The sequence below is a fragment of the Typopeltis vanoorti genome, chromosome 16 (genome assembly GCF_054136105.1).
Source record: "Typopeltis vanoorti isolate ZY-2024b chromosome 16, IOZ_Tvanoo_1.0, whole genome shotgun sequence".
NCBI classification, from domain to species: Eukaryota; Metazoa; Arthropoda; class Arachnida; order Uropygi; family Thelyphonidae; genus Typopeltis; species Typopeltis vanoorti.
The window spans coordinates 27,276,545-27,296,382 of record NC_143564.1 but is presented as its reverse complement, the minus strand read 5'-3'; the positions used below and the strand labels follow the sequence as shown (position 1 = coordinate 27,296,382).

The 19,838-nt window shown below is 35.1% G+C and overlaps 1 protein-coding gene across 1 annotated transcript in view; it reads left to right on the top strand.

Annotated features, from left to right (window-relative positions):
* Positions 1-19,838, top strand: part of LOC150097903 (uncharacterized) — a 57,099-nt gene that overhangs the window by 8,364 nt on the left and 28,897 nt on the right. Inside the window, exon 2 of the mRNA XM_090405953.1 lies at positions 16,070-16,204. Within this exon, the coding sequence (XP_090262079.1) occupies positions 16,070-16,204 (135 nt within the window). The remainder of the gene's footprint in view (positions 1-16,069; positions 16,205-19,838) is intronic.

The window sequence follows — 19,838 nt, the reverse complement described above, 5'->3', positions numbered from 1 at the left end:
TTTTTTACTTCTACAAAGATATATGCCTTCTCCCATTTTTCTTGAAAAGTTCTGCCTTCTTGAGCTATTTTTTCTTTTTTTTTAGCTTTAAATTCAGACATTGTTATGAGCAAAAAAATATACAAGTTATCGAGATGATATTACAATGGTAACCTGTAACTTATTGACATTGTATCACGTGGCTTAACATGGCTGCGTGACAAGTAACTTCCATTCAGTGCTGCAAAATTTGATGATAGAAACCTGGTACAAAGAATTGTAGTAATAAGTTTTGCTTTTGTTTAAAGCTGTCATAAACATTTAGAAGTTTGAATTTTTTCTGTTTTAATCCCCGCAGGATGTTAGAAACATTGATTTTTAGAAAAGAAATCATTAAGGTCGCGGGCTGCCATTTTGCGACCGCTGATCTAGCGCTTCCAACTGTGACTTAGGATTACATTTAATTCTTGTTCTTACACCTGAAACTTTCCTCATAATCCATTCGGTGACGATGTTAAATAGCAAACCAGACATTACACGACACTGTCTCACACCAGTCCCTACTTCAAACCATTCAGAAGTTGTTTGCTGTGCGATAACACGTCTTTTACTTCTTTTATACATTCCCTTGATTATTCCCACATATTTGTCAGGAATTCCATAGCCTCTAATAAGTTCTCATAATGATTACTCGCTTTTTAGTAATTAGGTTAATTTATCAATACATTTATCTTTCTCTCCTCTTCCCCATCTCAAAGCCTTAACAGTCCTGTTGACTTCACATGAACTCACTATTATACTTCCCTTGAACCTCCACTTCTGCTGCACTTAAATCTCTCTCTCTCTCTCTCTCTCTCGTTCTCTGTTTGTCTGTCTGTCTTCCCTTTATCTTCTGTTCCCGTGATTATATATTCCTCTCTCTCAACTTATTCACACTATGCCAAAAAAAAAAATCTACTTTGTACTACAACCTTTATCCCTTACATTTCAGCATCATTTAACAAAATCTAACGACTTTCTGATTTATAATCATCCCATTCATTGGATTTGTAATAATTATTCCTCTCACCTTTTTTTAGAAGTAGTAATGATTTTTTTCCTAGTAGAAAAATTACTACTGAGATCAGAGGTATCCATTTCCAACATATGCATCTTCCGCTTGAAGAACTCGTCCCTAAATCTTCATAGTTGGAATCATCCCATCAACAGCTTCTCCAGTTGCTTAATAATCCATTTAAATGCAAATCCCATTGATATAAATTCTTTGTTCCATCTTATGGGCAAAAAAAAATATGTTATTGAGCTAACTCTTTATTAACACACTATCATATTACATGCTAACCTGTAACTTATCAAAATAATTCCACACTTCAACAACTGAACAACTGTTACTGCTACACAATTTGCGCATCAAATTGTTCTCAGGAACGGCATTTCTCGTTTAATTTCTTTCTTAAGAGAAGCAAAGGAACAGAAGCAGAGTGTGCTCCGAGCTAAAAGAAAACTAATATATTGCAATCTATTTGCTTCTCCTCTGTGCAAGCGCTGTTACACTAGGAAGATTACGCGAAAAGCTATATTGAAGCTACAAAGAGTATTCGTGTAGTTTGATGACAGAGGTCATTGTCGACACCGCTGCAACTTTAAATGATATTCATTGAAGCCATGTTTCATATAGCTTCACGGATATTCTATTCAAGTACCTAAAATATCGATTAGCGGCTTAAATTTTCTAACTAATGAAAATCCATTATTATTACCTCATCTACAAATGTGAATTCTTCCATTCATTCTAATTTCTAATGATAAGCATACCAGCAAATCTTCCATACGTTGCACAAGTGAAAGCGAACAAAACAGATCCTTAAATCTAGAAGACAGAATGATATTATAAGATAAGTACTGTTGATAACATCTGCTGGAACAAAGCGAAATAGCAATGGCAGGTAACTCCAGTGTTATAAAGTTAATGTCATTTTTAGATGAAACGTCACGTTTCACCAGGATTAAATATTGAGAAGCTTATCTCGAAAGAACAGTCAGCGAAAGTGCGAGTGAACACTGTCTCTAAGTGTTGTGTTCGATGCTTCACACATAATAAGCTGAAATGCAATCTATACATCAAATTGAAGGTCCAGAGAACACGAATCAACAAAATTGGCGAAATATCCACGATATGTTAAAAAAGAAATCTAATAATGGATTGAAGGACACATATATGTAAAAACAATAAAATTGATTTTGATGAAATTTGGAATGTTAATTAAATTTATCGAACCGAATTAAGCTAGACAGAGCATTATTAAATGAAAGAATGAGAAATATCCGCTGTCTTTATCCAGTTGGTCACGAACAAGTAATTTTGGTTTTACGAAAGTCGAACACTGACAGGACAGTTAACTGCAGCCAAAACCCTGTCACTTACATGAAAAAGCAAATTCGCCTTCTAAAAGACTTAATTCAAGTTTCTTGCGTCCCAAACGAGATTCGAACATAGGCCTATCTAACCAGAGCATCGTCAACCACTGCGTTCATTTGTAAAGAATAATAATATCCAACTAGGAAAATAATGGTGTTTTTTTTTTCCCTTAAAAAAATATGAATATTTTGAAAGCTAGTATCGCGCTTTTAATTAGGACTTTCGAGGACTAGGGTTTCACTGGTCTCATATCTGTTGGGTTCACATCGAAGAACAAGAAGAAACCTTCTGAGGACAAACTTATTTGAATATCATGTTGGCTCATGTTTGAAAGTTATTTGCAAGTTAAACTTTCGACATGAATTGCCTTTCACCTTTCAAAGCTTTTCAAAAGTTCAACTTATCGAGTCGAAACTTGAAAACTTTCGAATCTTTAAAAGTTGAATGGATATTTATTATCCTTTCTTTTATAATCCAATGACATAAAGAACTCAGAGCGATATGCACTGTTCTGCAATACAAACATCATCATACTTTTTTAAAAAATCATTTATCATGGCCTGCAGTAACGTACCTCACTTGATGAAACATCAGAAAACTCTGCTCCTCACTCTCTTACTGATTACACACATTCAATTTACATGATATTCCTAGTTCTTTCCTGTCGTACCTTCTTCTTCTGCAGCTAGTCCCACTTAAGCAGGGTCGCTGTTTGTAGTGAGTCTCCTCCACATCCTCCTGTCTTGGACTGTAGCCAAATCCAAGTTCTTCGTCCTCAAGTTCTTCTCCACCATCTCGCTCCATCTCTTCTTTGGCAGGCCTCGAATCCTCCTCCCCTGAACATTCATATACATGACCTTTCTTCCCACATACTCTTCCTCCCTCCTCATCACATGACCAAACCATCTCAACCTTGCTTCCTGTATCTTTGCTCCTAAGTTCGTAACTTTCACCGTTCCCCTTACATAGTCATTTCTCAGACGATCTTTTCTGGTCACACAGCACATCCACCTAAGCATTCTCATCTCCACTACCTCCATCCTGCTGATGTTATTTTTTGTCAGGGCCACAGAGTCCATGGCATACGTCAGGGGCAGTGGCGTAGCTAGAGCTGTTGCCGCCCGTGGCGGTTCTTGAGTTTGTCGCCCCTCTCAATACACACCAAAAATACTACAAAAAGTCAAAACGACGTATAGGGAAATAAATTAAAACACTATGTTTTAATTTGAAGTAAAACTTTAATTTCAACATTCTAAAATGTTATTTTTCTTGCTTTTCTGTTAGCAGAATCGTCGATGACATTGGCGAAGTCTGTTTCATAGTAATGTAGGTAATTCTTAATCAAATTTTATTGTGAGAAGAATTTTATCAAAAATTCTTCTCACAACTAGCAACACTCACAGCAATTGTGAGTAAAATTCGCAGTAGTATTACAATATTTGGAAATGAATTCTCGAAACTGTATTTTAGAATTAACTGCAAAAGTTCAAAAAGGTTCAAAGTGCCGCCCATGGCGGACCTCCCCCCCCCCCCAGCAACGCCACTGGTCAGGGGTATTCAACCTTTCAGACAGCAGGCCGCATTAAAAATTTCAATGAAGCCACTAAACTATACTGCGGTATTTAGAATTGTAAGATGCTTTCCATATTCACAAGGAACGCTGTGCATTTGATACTTTACATAAAATCCTATAAAAATAAACAATTTCAGCTTTAAGAGCGTAGGTAGGAGTCGGGTTCATAATAAGTAAATACAATCAATACTTGAAAAAAGATAATTTAATGAAGAAAACATTTATTTTTTACAATTCAATGGGCAACTTGGCAATGTCTTCCTTGACCAGCTTGTCGATGTTGGCATCAATGTTGGAAGTCGCTATGCGCAGAGTATTCTCGAGATGTTGTTCCGTAATCTGAGTTCTTGTCTTGGACTTCACATGCTTCATTATGGAGAAGAACTGCTCACATAAGTATGTACTTCCTAACAAAGCACACATCTTCAAAGCATGCCGGCGAAGATTAGGGAATGCGTCCTCAGAAATGTAGTCTTTGTAAAATGTAAGCAAGAGCACATTGAATAATTTTTCACTCAAAGAAGAGTTGTTTTGAAGTTCAAGCAGCTCCATTTGTGCTGAGCTTGGCATTTCGGCAGCATTGACACTGAATGGCATTGAAAACAAATCTAAAGAAGACTGTTGGTTACGAAAATCACTAAATCTTTCTCTCTCTCTCTCTCTCTCTCTCTCTCTCTCTCTGCGAACTCACTTCGCAACACGGGTAATTTTGTAGCGTATTTATCAAGAGAAGGACAGTTGGACCCAGCGAGAAGCTGAAAATGAGCTAAGTCTTTTTTTGCGAGTTGTGTCTCCCAAAGTTTGAGGCCACAAAGCTTTGATGCGATGAAACAGTGTGCACCAGTTGATCTTTGGATTGTAGCCGCATATTTAGGTCATCCATATGCAACGAGATGTCGGTCACAAAGGCCAAGTCTGTCATCCACTCCGGATCGTTAAATTCCGCAATCGGATTCCCCTTGGTTTGCATGAACTGCTGTATTTCACTCCTTAAGTCAAAGACTCTTTTAAGAACCTTCCCTCTGCTCAACCAACGCACATCACTATAATATACCATATCGCCGTGATCCGCTTCGTCCATGTGGTTTATTATAGTGATGGGATTTATATATAATTTATATATGGATTAATAATAATAATTTATATATGGATTAATAATAATAATTTATATATGGATAACAGGGATTTATATATGCAATTCCAGGGATTCCAAATTAATTATATCTTAATTAAGATTCCTAGTTTACATTGTGTGAATGATGCTTAATGTGGATTTCCCACAATACAATGCGTCAACTACATAGAAATGCCAGATTAATAATAATGATAATAATGAAAATCGACTCTCCAAGGACATCACCACAGTTCTGTTGCAGATCGTATGCACCAAATGTTTTCACATTAGATAAAATTACCATTTACTCAGAGACTGATTTCAAATCAGTACTACTGGAATTCGGAGTATCGCAGAGTAAAGAAAATGTGAGAAGCATATTTCTTTAAAACAGGAGATACCAGTAAATTAATTCATTTATATGCGGAAAAACGTGTATTTGCACATAATGGGTTTCGTTCTGCACTATGCTACAAATGCGACAATGAGGATTACTGATATTCATAGGAATCGAATAATTTTTAATTTCATAATAATAATTATATTAGTTATTTATTTTCAGAATGTCTGTATAGCTCGTGATAACGTTTTTTGTTCCATAATGCCAGACTTCCAGAAGAAAGATTGTTATAGGTTTGATTCCAGTTGTCAACTGGCGGAACTCTTCTTGGCCTGGTTTCAGCCAGTTCAAGTTCGATAGCCTTTGGCACAGAGGGTTCTCTCCCTCTGACAACTCAGGTTTTTAATTCCTCATCTCATAAAAACCATAGACTTCATACCTTCAGATAAGAAATGAATGTTAAGTGTTACGAGATTACGGCAGACAGTTCTCGTCATCAATAGATTGTTGGTTGTCTTCCGTACACTCTCAGAAAACTAAATGCACTGGAAAAAGTAAAGACAAATATATATATAAATCAGCCATTATTTTGGTCTTGTTGTACGGAGCAGAGATATGGGCAACAAAGAGAACTCAGGAGGAACATTTGGAAAGAACAGAGTTGAGGATGCTAAGATGGATAAATGGAACACCAAGGAATGAGAATAAGAACAAAGATATAAGGAAGGAGATGGTGGTCAGAAAAATTAGCAAAGAAAGAAAAAAGTAGATTGAGATGGGCCAGTCATTTATGGAGAAGGCCGGTAGATCACCCGATTTAGATAGTGAAAAAATGGCAGTGAAGGGTAAGAGAAGAAAAGGAAGACCAAGGAAAAGATGGCGGGAAAAAACATCAAAACGGATGTGGAAGAAGTTGGAGTGGAAAGGAGGGATGACCAAGATAGAAATAAGTGGAAAAAAATTGTTCGAGCTGCAGACTCAGGACTGCCTATAACTAAATGCTATAATTTCCCTTTAATTTTATTGTAGGGGTAATAATTCACTATCGGATCTAAAGAAACATAACAGAGCAACCCGTTTTTACCCATTTTTAAAGAGTAAATGATTTCTTTGAGTAGTTAACTGAAAAGAAATTTCATTTGAACGTTAAACTACAATAACTACAATAAAATGAGAGATGCACCCCTCTTCACATCGAATACTTTTTTTGAAGATAATGAATGCACAGAATTCAGATCTCGGTGATTTCAGCCAGTGCGCATATTAAAAATCTGAACCACAGGATTTGGTGTCATAAATTGCTTATTCATTAGTTTCTCAGTCAGCAACGTGACAAATTCTCAGAATTTTGGTTTGGAAAGTGACGGTGAATTGGAAATGGGGTTAACAGAGGGAGCAGTGAGTGCATTTCAGTGGAGTTGAAGATGTATAATAGGCATCGTCTAAGTTAGATGTAAGCTTTCCGCAATGAATCATATGACGCCGTGGAGATGCGCTAATAATAATAATAATAATGATAATAATAATGAGGATTACGTGTAGATGATTGAGGCGGATTAATCCCACCTATTGCTGGTTTGCAATTGAATAAGATTACATTTTTAACAGCATTTATAGTATAACAATATGTTATATATTACAATTTTTGCTTTTAATATTTTTTTAATAATTTTTTTTTACTCTTTAATTCCTATATATTTTATTATTATATTATTATTATTCCAAGAAACCTTTACATCAAAGGATTAATTAATTAAATAATAATTTATTTGTTTATTTTTTTAACAGCATTTATAGGATAACAATAAGCTATATATTTTTAACAATTTTTGCTTTTAATGTATTTAAGCGCTGTAACTACAGCACTTTAATGTAATAAATATATATTTTTTTCTCTGTTGATCTCAGTTGAGATGTAATGTTTCTGCTTGCATTCTTGAAGCTTTTTAATAAGCTTATCTGAGGATGACACCGGTTATATTTATATATATGTATTATTGATTTGATTGCTGTGTTGGAAGTAGGCTGATGTTTGGGAGTTCAAATGAATGATCTGAAAGTTCCGATCAAAGTGAAATGGCCGATATGTTCTGGTGTTATTGCATCTGTCTTCATGGTTCACATTCATTTTTATAGTGGTCTTCTTTTTGAACTAATTAGGATACTTTTATTTCACTGTGGCAGCCTTTCCATGTCTTCTGAGCTTTTAATTTGTATCAGCTTTGAACTTTGTGACTTCCTCAAGAATATCTTGGCATCTCTGATCCACAAAAATTGGTAATTTTTTTCTGTTTTTGCTTTTATTGCTTGGTACAACAGATTCTGGTTGAGTGGTGTTAAATATTCGGATAGGAAGATTGGTGCACTGTCTTGCAATGCGTTCAAGCCCTTGGCTACAGTTTTTTTTTCTGTCTGCTAGCTTTTATGAGATTGTCTCTTGTGGACTTGCTTGTAAGACGAACTATGACTGGTGCAGGTCGTGGCAAGCCTTGTTTTTTGCTATTCCTAGGAATCCGATTTACGGTCTGAATGTCGTTAAGCTGTAGGGGGGATATCAGCTGTCGCTGAGGTTTTCTGTAGGTGCAGTTTCAGGAGGACCGTTTATGACATGATCTTCTTTATGTTGTTGCTGATTTAATCGTTCGTATTGTAGTTTTAGAGAATGAACTTCTTGATGGAGTTCGGATGTTTCTTTCATCAAATTGTGTTGCCTGTCATTTAGCGCGTTAATGCTGATTTTAATGTCTTTTACAGTTTCCAACACTTCTATCACTGCTAATTTATTATGTTTGACCAAATCTTCATATTCGCTAGATTTGTTTTGTTATTTTTTCGTTCTGTTTGTTAAAGAGTTCTTGCACAAGATCTACTAAGCTGGCTTTTATAGTCTCTAGACTATTTTCTATTAGTATATTTATAGAGTTCAAATTATAGGACTTACCTGCATTTTTTTTTGTCTGTTTTCAGTTCGTCGTCTGATTTTGCCTCCGGTATAATCGGCTGCCTTAGGTGCGTTTCTTTGTTCTTCCTGTAGAGTAGGCATTCCTCACGTATTGCATTGGATTTACGTTGACAGGTTGTTTCTGAAAAGCCAGCACATTTTTAGTGTAGAATCCTATTGCATTTCGTGCAGGTTATATTATTTCCGTCGGATGATAAGTCCTCCAGGTAATTGATACACTTTATGACTCACCTTTCTTCCCTTGAGCAACTGTGGCGTGATCGTAAAAATGGCGACGTCCTTTGTTCTTCGCTCGTTGTTTACCGCGGTCCTCTCTGTTCACTTTTCAAGACTTAAAAATTTGGTTTCTTCTTAGCAGGACTGTCTTTGGCGTGACAAGTAGAGTTCCTTGGGAACACTTTCACATTAAAACCAGGAGTTGGAACCACTTTAAAACTATAAATAACGGGAGCAGCGATATCACCATAATAATAATAATTTTTAATAACAATAATAATATTTTTATTTACATTGACAAGAATTATTATCGTATAGAGTATTTGCATATGTACAATGAAACATATTATATTTTCTGTAGAGTATAAAGATTAAGTACAAAATGCAGAGTATATGAATTTTTTTATAAATATCAATATACATTTTTTAACTAGCTAAATATTTATACATTGTATACACTACTACAATACAGTAATGCAGCACACAATTCACAATACAATTCTTTGATTACAGAGATTTTTTTTGCATGTTTACACACTATGTATAAAATAACAATTTTTCTGTTTTTATCGTATAGAGTATTTACAATATTCTGTACGCAGTTTAAGGCACTTTATTTCTTTTCAAAAAAATTTTTTTTGGATCATATACTTTCTTTTAATATATCAGTAACCTTCATTATTATTATACACCGTACTGACTGTTTTGTTACATACTTTGCAGTCTTTCATTATGAGGATTACGTGTAGATGAATGAGGCGATTTAATCCCACGATTCACCTACTTCGAAGCTTGGGTTAGCTTTTATGAAGAGATTGAGATTAGCTTTCACTATTTATGTTATTGTTATTGTATATGGATGGGATGTTGGCATTGGATGCTGGTAATTTGTGATGTGTATATTAGTGTTAATGGTACATTAACTTTGTTGGTATATTTTCCAGAGTTCGCGTTTTAATGTTCTGTAGTTGTCTATGTGTTTTAAATTTCTTGATAGGTTGCTGAGTAGCGTGGATATCTGATGCGATCTCACAAAAGAACCGTATGAGTTGTTGAAGGGTGTAGGGATGTAGAGAGTTGTTGTGGGTCGTGTTATACGATGTGTCTCTGTTGTTTCGATAGGTGATATTGAAGTAATTCCTTAGTAATATTATGTAGAGTTTCAGATTTTAATGCTCGGGATTCTGTGTATCGCCAGGTACTAGTCGGATATTGGTTGTTGCGTGTAGGGTGTCCAAATCACTGTTGACACAATTTTCCTGTGTAATGTTTCGAATTTTGTTAGGTGGCTGTTTGATGTGTTTGCATAGACTGTCATACAGTATCCGAGTAGAGATTCGCAGATATCGTGATATAGGAGTTTTTTTGTTGGATGGAATAATGTCTTTTACTTGGGAGTTTTGCTGTGATGATGCGGAGTTTGGTATGTAGGTATTCTATATGTTTTGTCCATTTAAGATGGCAGTCTATGTAAAGACCAAGAAATTTGTGTTACAGGTTTGATTTCGGGATATTGGGAAGTTTTTTTTTGTTGTTAATGTAGCGGTATGTGTGACAGTTTATCGATAGTGGTGCGAGGCGCATGATTCTCGGGTTGCGTATTATTAACATCTGTGTTTTGGTGCCGTTGATTACAATTGCTTTTGTAGAAGTATATTGTGATTTCATTTAGGTCTTGTTGTACTTTGGAGAGAGCCATGTTGATGTCTCTGTGGATTTCTAGTAGTGAGGTGTCGTCTGCGTACTGAAATATTTGACTTCTTAGGGCCAGGTTATGAACATCGTTAATATATATGTTGAATAGAGTGGGTGATAATATGGCACCTTGAGGTACCATATGCCACTGTTGTTTTATTTGTGTACACCTTGTTTTATTTGTGTACCCCGACTGTGACATGTACCTATTTTTGTTACTTGTGTTCTGTTTGAGAGATAGTTCTTGAACCATGCATGCATGCAGTGTTCCTCTTATACCTATTGAGTTGAGAGTAGTATGTCATGTTCAAGTGTATCAAATGCTTTGGTTAGGTCCAGCAGTATAAGGACGGCAGACTTGTTTTTGTCGAGAGCTTTGTTTATTGTGTCGGCGATGTCTTCTAATAAAGTGCTAGTGCTTTTTGTTTTCTGAAAGCCGTATTGGTTTTGTGAGATGAGATTGTACTTCTGTAAATAGTTCTGTAGTGTGGTGTGTGTTATTTTTTCTATAATTTTTGAAATGACTGGTAAGGTAGCTATTGGTCTATAGTTCCGTGTATCGTTTCTTTTACCAATAATAATAATAATAATAATAATAATAATAATTTTTTTAAAATATTTTTTATTGATTGCTAAAATATTTACACATACAATAAACTTCTTGAGTGACATTGCAACTTATAATTTTACAGAATTCAGCACTAAGTGCTGCATTTTCTGCATTGGATTTCAATTAAAAATTTTAATAATACTTTTTTTGCCTCTATATTTTGCATTTACAACACATATTCTTCCAATATTAACAATGAAGATTATACAGAATTTTTGAATATAGAATATACAGAATAATAATAATAATAATAATTTTTTTAATAGTAATAGTCATTTATTGATTGCTAAAATATTTACACATACAATAGACATCTTGAGTGGCATTTCAACTTTTAATTTTACAGAATTCAGCTGTAAGTGCTGCATTTTCTACATAGATTTCAACTAAAAATTTTAATAGTATTTTTTTGTCTCTATATTATGTATTTACAACATATTTTCTTCTAATGTTAACAATGAAGATCATTCAGAATTTTTTGTATAATAATTTTTTAGTTTATATAATTTTTTATTATAAGAATAATTTATTACATTATTTTTTCATGTATCATGATACGTAAGAGTATCATTTTAATAATATTATCACATAATAATCAGTATCTTCTTTATTGTTGTATACTTGACTAACTGTTTTATTACATAATCTGCTTCTTTGGTTATAAGGATTACGTGTGGTTGAGTGAGACGAGTTAATCCCACCTACTTCGAGACTTGGGTTGGCTTTTGTGAAGAGAGTGGGATTTAGGCTTCACTATTTATGTTGTTGCTACGCTTTATGTATGGGATGTTGGCATTGGATGCTGGTGATTTGTGATGTGTATATTAGTGGTAATGGTATATTAACTTTGGTGGTATGTTTTTCAGATTTCATGTTTTAATGTTCTGAGGTTATCTGTGTGTTTTAAATGTCTTGGTAGGTTGTTGAGTTGCGTAGGTATCTGATGTGATCTCACAAAAGAACCGTATGAATTGTTGAAGGGTGTAGGGATGTAGAGAGTTGTTGTGGGTCGTGTTATACGATATATATCTCTGTTGTTTCGATAGGTGATGTTGAAGTAGTTCATTGTTAATGTCATGTAGTGTTTCAGGTTTTTAATGCTCAGAATTCGGTGTATCGCCATATGCTTGTCGGATATTGATTGTTGCGTGTAAGTGTCCAGATCACTGTTGACACTAATTTTGTTAGGTGGCTCTTTGATGTGATTTTTGCATAGATTGTTATTCCGTATCTGAGTAGGGATTCACAGATACCGTTAATGTAGGAGTTTTTTTTTTATGTTGGATGGAATAATGTCTTTAACTTGGAATAGTTTTGCTGCGATGAACAGGAGTTTGGTGTGTAGGTATTCTATATGTTTTGTCCATTTAAGCTGGGAATCTATATAGAGACCGAGATATTTTGCATGTGTTACAGGTTTGATTTCGGGTCATTGGCAGGTATTTTTGTTGTTAATGCAGCGGTATGTGTGACAGTGTATCGATAGTGATGCGCGGCGTATGATTCTTTTGTTGTGTATTATCAACATCTGTGTTTTGGTGCCGTTGATTAGAATTGCGTTTTGGTGGAAGTATGTTGTGATTTCATTTAGCTCTTGTTGTGCTGTGGATTGCTAATAGTGCAGTGTCATCTGCGTACTGAAATAATTGACTTCTTATGGATATGTTATGAACATCGTTAATGTATATGTTGAATAGAGTGGGTGATATTATGGCACCTTGAGGTACACCGTGTTTTATTTGTATATCCCCAACTGTGACATGTACCTATTTTTGTAACATTTGTTCTGTTTGAGAGGTAGTTCTTGAACCATGTATGCAGTGTTCCTCTTATACCTATTGAGTATAGTTTGGTCAGTAGTATGTCACGTTCGAGTGTATCAAATGCTTTGGTTAGGTCCAGCAGTATAAGGACGACGGACTTGTTTTTGTCGAGAGCTTTGTTTATTGTGTCGGCGATGTCTTCTAATAAAGTGATGGTGCTTTTTGTTTTCTGAAAGCCGTATTGGTTTTGTGAGATGATGATGTTGTACTTCTGTAAATAGTTCTGTAGTCTGGTGTATGTTATTTTTTCTAGAATTTTTGAGATGATTGGTAGGGTAGTTATTGGTCTGTGTTCTGAGTATCGTTTCTTTTGCCGTGTTTGTATATTGACATAATTACTGCAGTTTTTAGTTGTTGTGGAATAATGCCAGTGTCAAATATTATGTTCACGAGTTTCAAAAGTATTGGATTTATTTGTTCAAAGTGTGTTATAAGGTCTGTGAGTCTTATTTTGTCTATTCCTGAAGTGGTCTTTGGTTTTAGTTGTAGGAGTGCTTCTTTCAGTTCCTGTTTTGTTACGGGTGGGAAATGCATCGTTTGTTGTTGACTTTGTCGGTAGTTTTTTGTTGATCGTCGGTAGTTTGTCTTTTTTTAGTTGTGTGATATTGTTTGTGAAATCATAGTTGAATGAGTCTGCTAGTTCCTCTTGGTTTGTGTCCTGACCGAAGCTTTTTGCAATAAAATCTTGTGCTGAAGTTTTCTTTTTTCGAGTTACTAATTCGTTGAGTGTAGCCCATGTTTGCTTAATGTTGTCGTTATATTCCATGAATTTTTGGAAGTAGTAGCTTCTTTTTGTCCTACCAATTTTTTTTTGTTAGTTGATTTCTTGTGTTTTTGTATAAGGTTTGTAAATGTGTGTTACTGGATGACTTTTTAAGTTTTTCCCATACAATGCTCTTTAGTATGATCGAGTTTTGTCGACTTTTGTGATGGTGGGAGGGGGGGGGTAGGAAACGTAATAAAACGAAGTTGAGACAAAGTAGTGATCGGCAATTTTGACGTTAATTACTGATGATGTATATGTATGGATGGGAGCCCGTATGTTGATATGATCAATGCATGATTGTGTTAGTGAGTTATTAAGTATTTCTTCTCTTGTTGGGGAGTTAATGGTAGGGTTTATGCTTACTGACTTAGTATATCAAGATATGCGTTAGTGGTTGAAAAAGCATGGTCAAGAGTATTTATGTTAATATCTCCTATTAGGATGAGCCTGTGTGTGTTGTACGGGGTTCGATGCCGCTTAGCCATGCTTCTAACTCATGAAGAAAGCTGAGTGGATTCTTATCTGGGGGTCTGTATATTGTATTTATTGTGTATTTGATACTGTGGTGGCTATTTGTGATTTCCAAAATTAGTGTTTCCGCATGTTCGAAATGAGTTTGTTTTTCAGTCACATTGTATTTCTCTTTGATAAATGCCACGATGCTACCTCCTCTTTTGTTTGGTCTACATAAATCGTAGGTTTGGTAATTATTTATGTTGTATGCGTAAATTTCTGTGTCGTTTATTGCAACTTCGGTCAGTATTAGCGCATTTAGGTTTATCATGGTATAATTGGGCTGTGTTATCAATGTAAGCCAATGTTTTTTTTATACTTCTTATGTTTGTGTGTACGATAGTGAAGTTGTATTGGTGGAAATGTTGTCTGACCATTTCTTCAAAGAGTCAAAGACCTTGAAGTTTATGTTGTCTGACTGGATATGTTCGCCTATGTTTGGGATCTCCATTATATAGTTTTTAAGTGATTTCTAATGTTATTCTTAAAGATGTGAAAAGTTAGTGTTTTATATTGGTAGGCTGTGTAAGTCGAATTCACTTGTAATTATGTATACTCGAGTGTTTTCATTCTTTCTCATAAATATCTGTGAATAGTTAGTCCACAGGAACTTGTAGATTTTCTATTTTTGTCTTCCTTGCTTGATATAAAATATTTTTGAAGTATGGATTCCAGTGTTCCGTTATATAGATTGGTGTTGGGAGTTTCTTATCAGTTAGGATCGTTGATGTCGGCCTTGTTTTCTTGCTTGCTGCAAGAATGGAGTCTCTCAGACTTCTGTTGGTAAAACGAACGTTGATTGGTGGCAGTTTCTCTTTGTTTTTTTGTGGGCCTCGATTAATAGAGGTGAATATCTGTGGTTGCGATTTGACTTCCAATTTTGCTGCCGATCAGTAGCATTATGTTACTTAAGTCTTGTATTTTCTTTCGTTATTCCCTCAATTCGAAGTTCTTTTTTTTCTTTCTTTTTGTAGCATGTGCTCCATTTGACACTTGAGTGTGTTTACTTCTTTCCACAATTCTTGATTTTCGCGCTGGAGTGTTTTTCTTGCGTTTCTATCGCTACTGTTAATTTTGTCTTTATTTCTCTCACGATTCCTAACATTTCTTCAGAGATTTCGTTATTGAACTGTATGTAACGTTCATATTGTTCCATGTGTGTATTTAGCAAGTCTTTCACCATGAGTTTAAATGAATCAAAGTTATCTGTACTTTTAGGATCAGGAAGCGGCTTACCTTGATGTGCGTCGTTACTTTCCTTTGGTGTCTGATCTTTGTTCTTCATTTTCTCACGGCGCTGTTGACATCGCCATTCGGTCCGTTTCGCGGATCCTTTTGCTTTCCACGTGCTTTCTGAGATCCCTAAATAGTGGAAGTGTTTTTTTTTTGTTACATCCGGAACAATAAGGCACATCCCCTTCATCGCTTAATGGCTTATTGCACTTGTTACAGTTCATTGTACTTGACCTTAGCTGTCTTGGTGACCTTTAGCCTTTCTACCCGCTAGCGAATAATGATAATAATAATAATAATAAATGTGAATATCTAGCTATTCCAAAGGCATTTATACATGTTGTAGTTTAAGCAGTATATCCAGGAATTGTTTACGGAAATGGCAGAATTTTGTCTGCCAAAATCATGGATATATCACCCATCAAAACAAACAAACTCACCTGAGACGGAGGACACCTAATTAACAACATACACGGAACTCACAGCCCTAGTTTTCGTTTGCCGTAATTTTCGCTAACCAATCTGCAATTTTTGTAAACTGGTGTTTTAAGGAGAGGTATGATAGTCATTATTTAGGTTAACATATGCCTCTCGCATTAAGTCCAAGAACTCTGCTGGAGATGGCCAAATGAAAATAGTAATTTGTATTCAGGCAATGTATATGATTTACATTTTTCTTTTTTGAAATATATTGTATTTATTATTGAAACATAGAGAAATACTGATTCCTTGTTAGGAAACCGATACTTGCTCTCTAAAAATAGAAAATATACATTGTACTGAAGTGTCTTGAATGTTGCTTTTTATTTATTTATTTCTAATATAGATGTTGAGAAAAAGTTTATCGCTGGTGGTGGCCTTCTTTTGGTTATTGGTGGTAATATGTTCCGCCTACAATGAAGACAAGCCGATTTATAAATGGAGTCCTGTAGTTTTCAGAAATCTGAAGAAGGATGCTTCGGTGAGTAATTCTATACTTAGAAATGATAAAAGTATTAAATTTAGCTGGAACGATATCTTGCCTTTTAGAGAATATTAATGATTTAAATTTGAGTTATATTCATAGGCTGGTTACAAAAAATACAAATGTGAATTCACATCTGCTCCACCATTGCATGCAATGCAATGCAGTACTTCTTGCCAGATTTGCTTCTAAACAGTATACTCCTATCTATTTCCTAACCAAAATGGCAATCAGTTCCGTTAATGACACTGGATGCAGATTTACGTACAAACTATATAATCTACAGCTTAGAGCCTCACATCATCGCAAGGGCCTCCAAAAAGCTATAAAACGTAAAATTTTCTCTAGAAGGAGGTCCGCCTTAAAAGTTATAGCATAGGGTACAGCAACCTTAAATCCGGACCTCACTGGATGTGTTGTCGTTGCACTCAACTGACGTTCCAACTGTTACTGAAAGTGCTCTCTGAAGTCTAACATTTACGTTCCCATTTATTCAAATCATCGATTTACAGCCCATTCAGTATGGCATAATACTTTATCGTGTATTTATGGCCATTTTGCATATCTTTGGATCGCTGACGGATTATAAAAGGTCTCCACCTGATTTAAAATAGTGTCAAATTTTACTGTTATCCAGCTATTCTGACAACTACTTAAAGATTGCTCTATATCTGAGATTGTTTTATTTGACATATCTAATTATTGGAAATAAAAAATTGCAGCAAAAGTTCATGGCAGTTTTGAATATAGTCACCAACAACAGGACCTTTTTCTAGATTTTTTCTTCAACCGATCTGGACCACCTGCAGATGTTTGGTATATTATAAGTTTCTCTCTCTCTCTCTCTCTCTCTCTCTCTCTCTCTCTCTCTTTCTCTCTCTCGGAAGGCACACGGATTTTTAATCTCTTAACTCAGGTAAAATAGACTTTAGAACTTGCATAAACAATACAAATAAATAGAAGTTCGGATTGGGAAACATCATCTTAGTGCTGTGAATATGGCCTCAATTTCAGTAATAATGAGAGGCAGAGATAGTGCTTAAAACTTACGTCTAAAAGTGTTGCCTAAAATGTTTTTTTTTTATGAATGAAAAAAGTTACAGAATTTTTTAACATTTTAAAATATTGATATTTTCAATGATTTGCTTAAAATGAATCACGTTTTAAAAGTATTTATTACCATAACAGTCCACACGAAAATTCTAGTAACAATGTCCTTTTATATGCAAGTCCTGGGTTCGAATCCTGTTGAGGAGCTCAAGAATCTTTTAAATATTTTTTCGACCCAAGGTGATTTTAGTTGGTCTCATGTGCAGGTGGCAGCATTTTTACTTAAAGAAATAGGTTTTCGGCAGGTCAGTCAATTCGGCCAGATCATGCACGCATTTGACAGATTTCTCAAGTGACAAACAGATTTCTAGGAAACAAGCTATTTGGCGATAACAGTCGATTCAGACTAAACATGTGGGTTTGAAAGATAGAATAATAATATAATTTACAATACTATTAGTTCATGCAAATATGCACATAATATACGAGGGGGGCTGAAAAGTTCTGATAAACACCTAGAACAAAACTGATATAACCACAAGAAAGAAAATATCGTAAAAACCTTTAACTCCAATGTTTCATCAAATTGTAATAATTTGTTCTTTTTCTTTTAGGATATATAAGACGACATGTCACAGGTTTTGAAGAAATTTGAAGACACAGGTGCAGGTCATCATCAAGTTTTTCGTGCTGCAAGAAAAGTCCACAACTGAGATTTACCAAACTTTTGTATGAGACTTTAGGGGACTGTCCCCGGCATATTCAACAGTTGCCAGATGGGTAGCCAAGTTTAAAGCTGGACATCCTCAGACAGCAAATTTCCTCAGGTCAGAAAGAACTTCCACAGCGATCACACCTGAAAACATCAATATAATGAAATCACAATGTCTGTCATGATCCTTGATGATAGACGAATACCCAAAAACATTGCAAAGACTCTGAGATATTCAGAGAGCAAGTTGAAGTCATTATTGACCAACATCTGGACACACAGAGTTCTCTGCGAATAAGGTCCCCAAATGTTTGAATGCTGACCAAAAGAGAGAATGCGTGCTTTCATCTCAAGGGACTTTGGGTGATTTTGAGAAATGAGGTGCAACGTTTTTGGCTCGTATTGTGAGGGTTGATGAAATGGCTTCATTAGTATGACTCAAAGACCAAATAACTGTCAATGGAATGGAGGCACAAAGTTCCTTCACGGCCAAAGAAGCTCCGAACCAAAATTCAGCAGGGAAGGTTCTTGCCATTGTCTTTTGGGATATGGATGGTGCAATCCTTACAAAGTACCTCAAAAAATGGCTCGAAACTGTTACAGCAGCAGTAACAAACTGAGCAGAAGCGTGTTGCTTTTTCAGGCCAATGCATCTACTCACACTGCTCATGAAACTCAACAGACAATACATAACTTGTGTTTTCAGTGTCTGCCTCATCCACCCTATTCGTCAGACCTGGTCCCATCTGACTATTTCCTATTCCCAAATTTAAAAAAAAAAATATTTGAAAGGGACAAAATTTACCACAAGTAATGAAGTCATATCTTCAGCTGAGGACTCATTTATGCAGTGAGGGAAAGACTTTTTTTTTTCTCAGAGGATTGCAAATAATGCACCAGCATTGTAACAAGGTGTATAACACTTTGTGGGGAATAATGTGTCTAGAATAATGTGTAAGTTACATGGCTCTACCTCAATTCCTTCATGGTGATTATCACAATTTTTCAGCACAGCCTCTTATATCTTTTTCTACTTCCAGACCAGATTGGCATTTTGATTGTGTAAAAAATCTTGACAGCATCATAAAAGTCAGGTGCATACAATGCTATTGTTTAGTGTTGATTGAACCTCGAATTAATTAAACCCAATAGTCTAACGTGATTGAGGATTTCATTTTTGTTTGTCTGTTGATTAATTTAAGTTTGCAGAATTAACATTTAGGAGTTAGCGACTTATTTATTTTAGTTTATTTATCATTAATTTTTTTTTTTTTTTAGAATGAGCGTTCACTGCTCATATTTATAACCCTCTTATTGAGAAAATTTTATATAGCGATTTCCTTGTAGGGATTTTTGGCCGCACATGCTTATAAAATTTGTATTTTTGTTATCTTCCCCCCCCCGTGTTCATCTTCATCTCGATCATTTTCGGATTCATTTAAAGTGTTTATATGCAACATAATAGAATTACGAAGTGACTATAATGCTAGTGTTTTTTAGTGTGTGTGTGTGTGTGTCATTTTGTTAGATGATGAAATTCCAGAGTTTCCAGTAGGAAAAACCTTCCCACTTCCTATGAGGCCAACTAACTTACTTTCAGCTGAAAAGCTCTTAGAAAGAGTCTTCGCTTTATAGACAAGATCCGAATTTCCAGATTTGTAATGATCACTTTGAGAAGTAAGTTCGTTGTTGATGATAACCTCAGAATAGAAAATTGAGAGCAGCTCTGATATCACAAGCTATTCAGAGGTTATCTGTTGACAACCTCAGAATAGCTTGTAATAATATGTTATAGAAATTCAAATATTTCCCTCTAGATTATGTACAAGAATATAATACTTGTTTCTGTTTTAATTTTTCTACTGTACC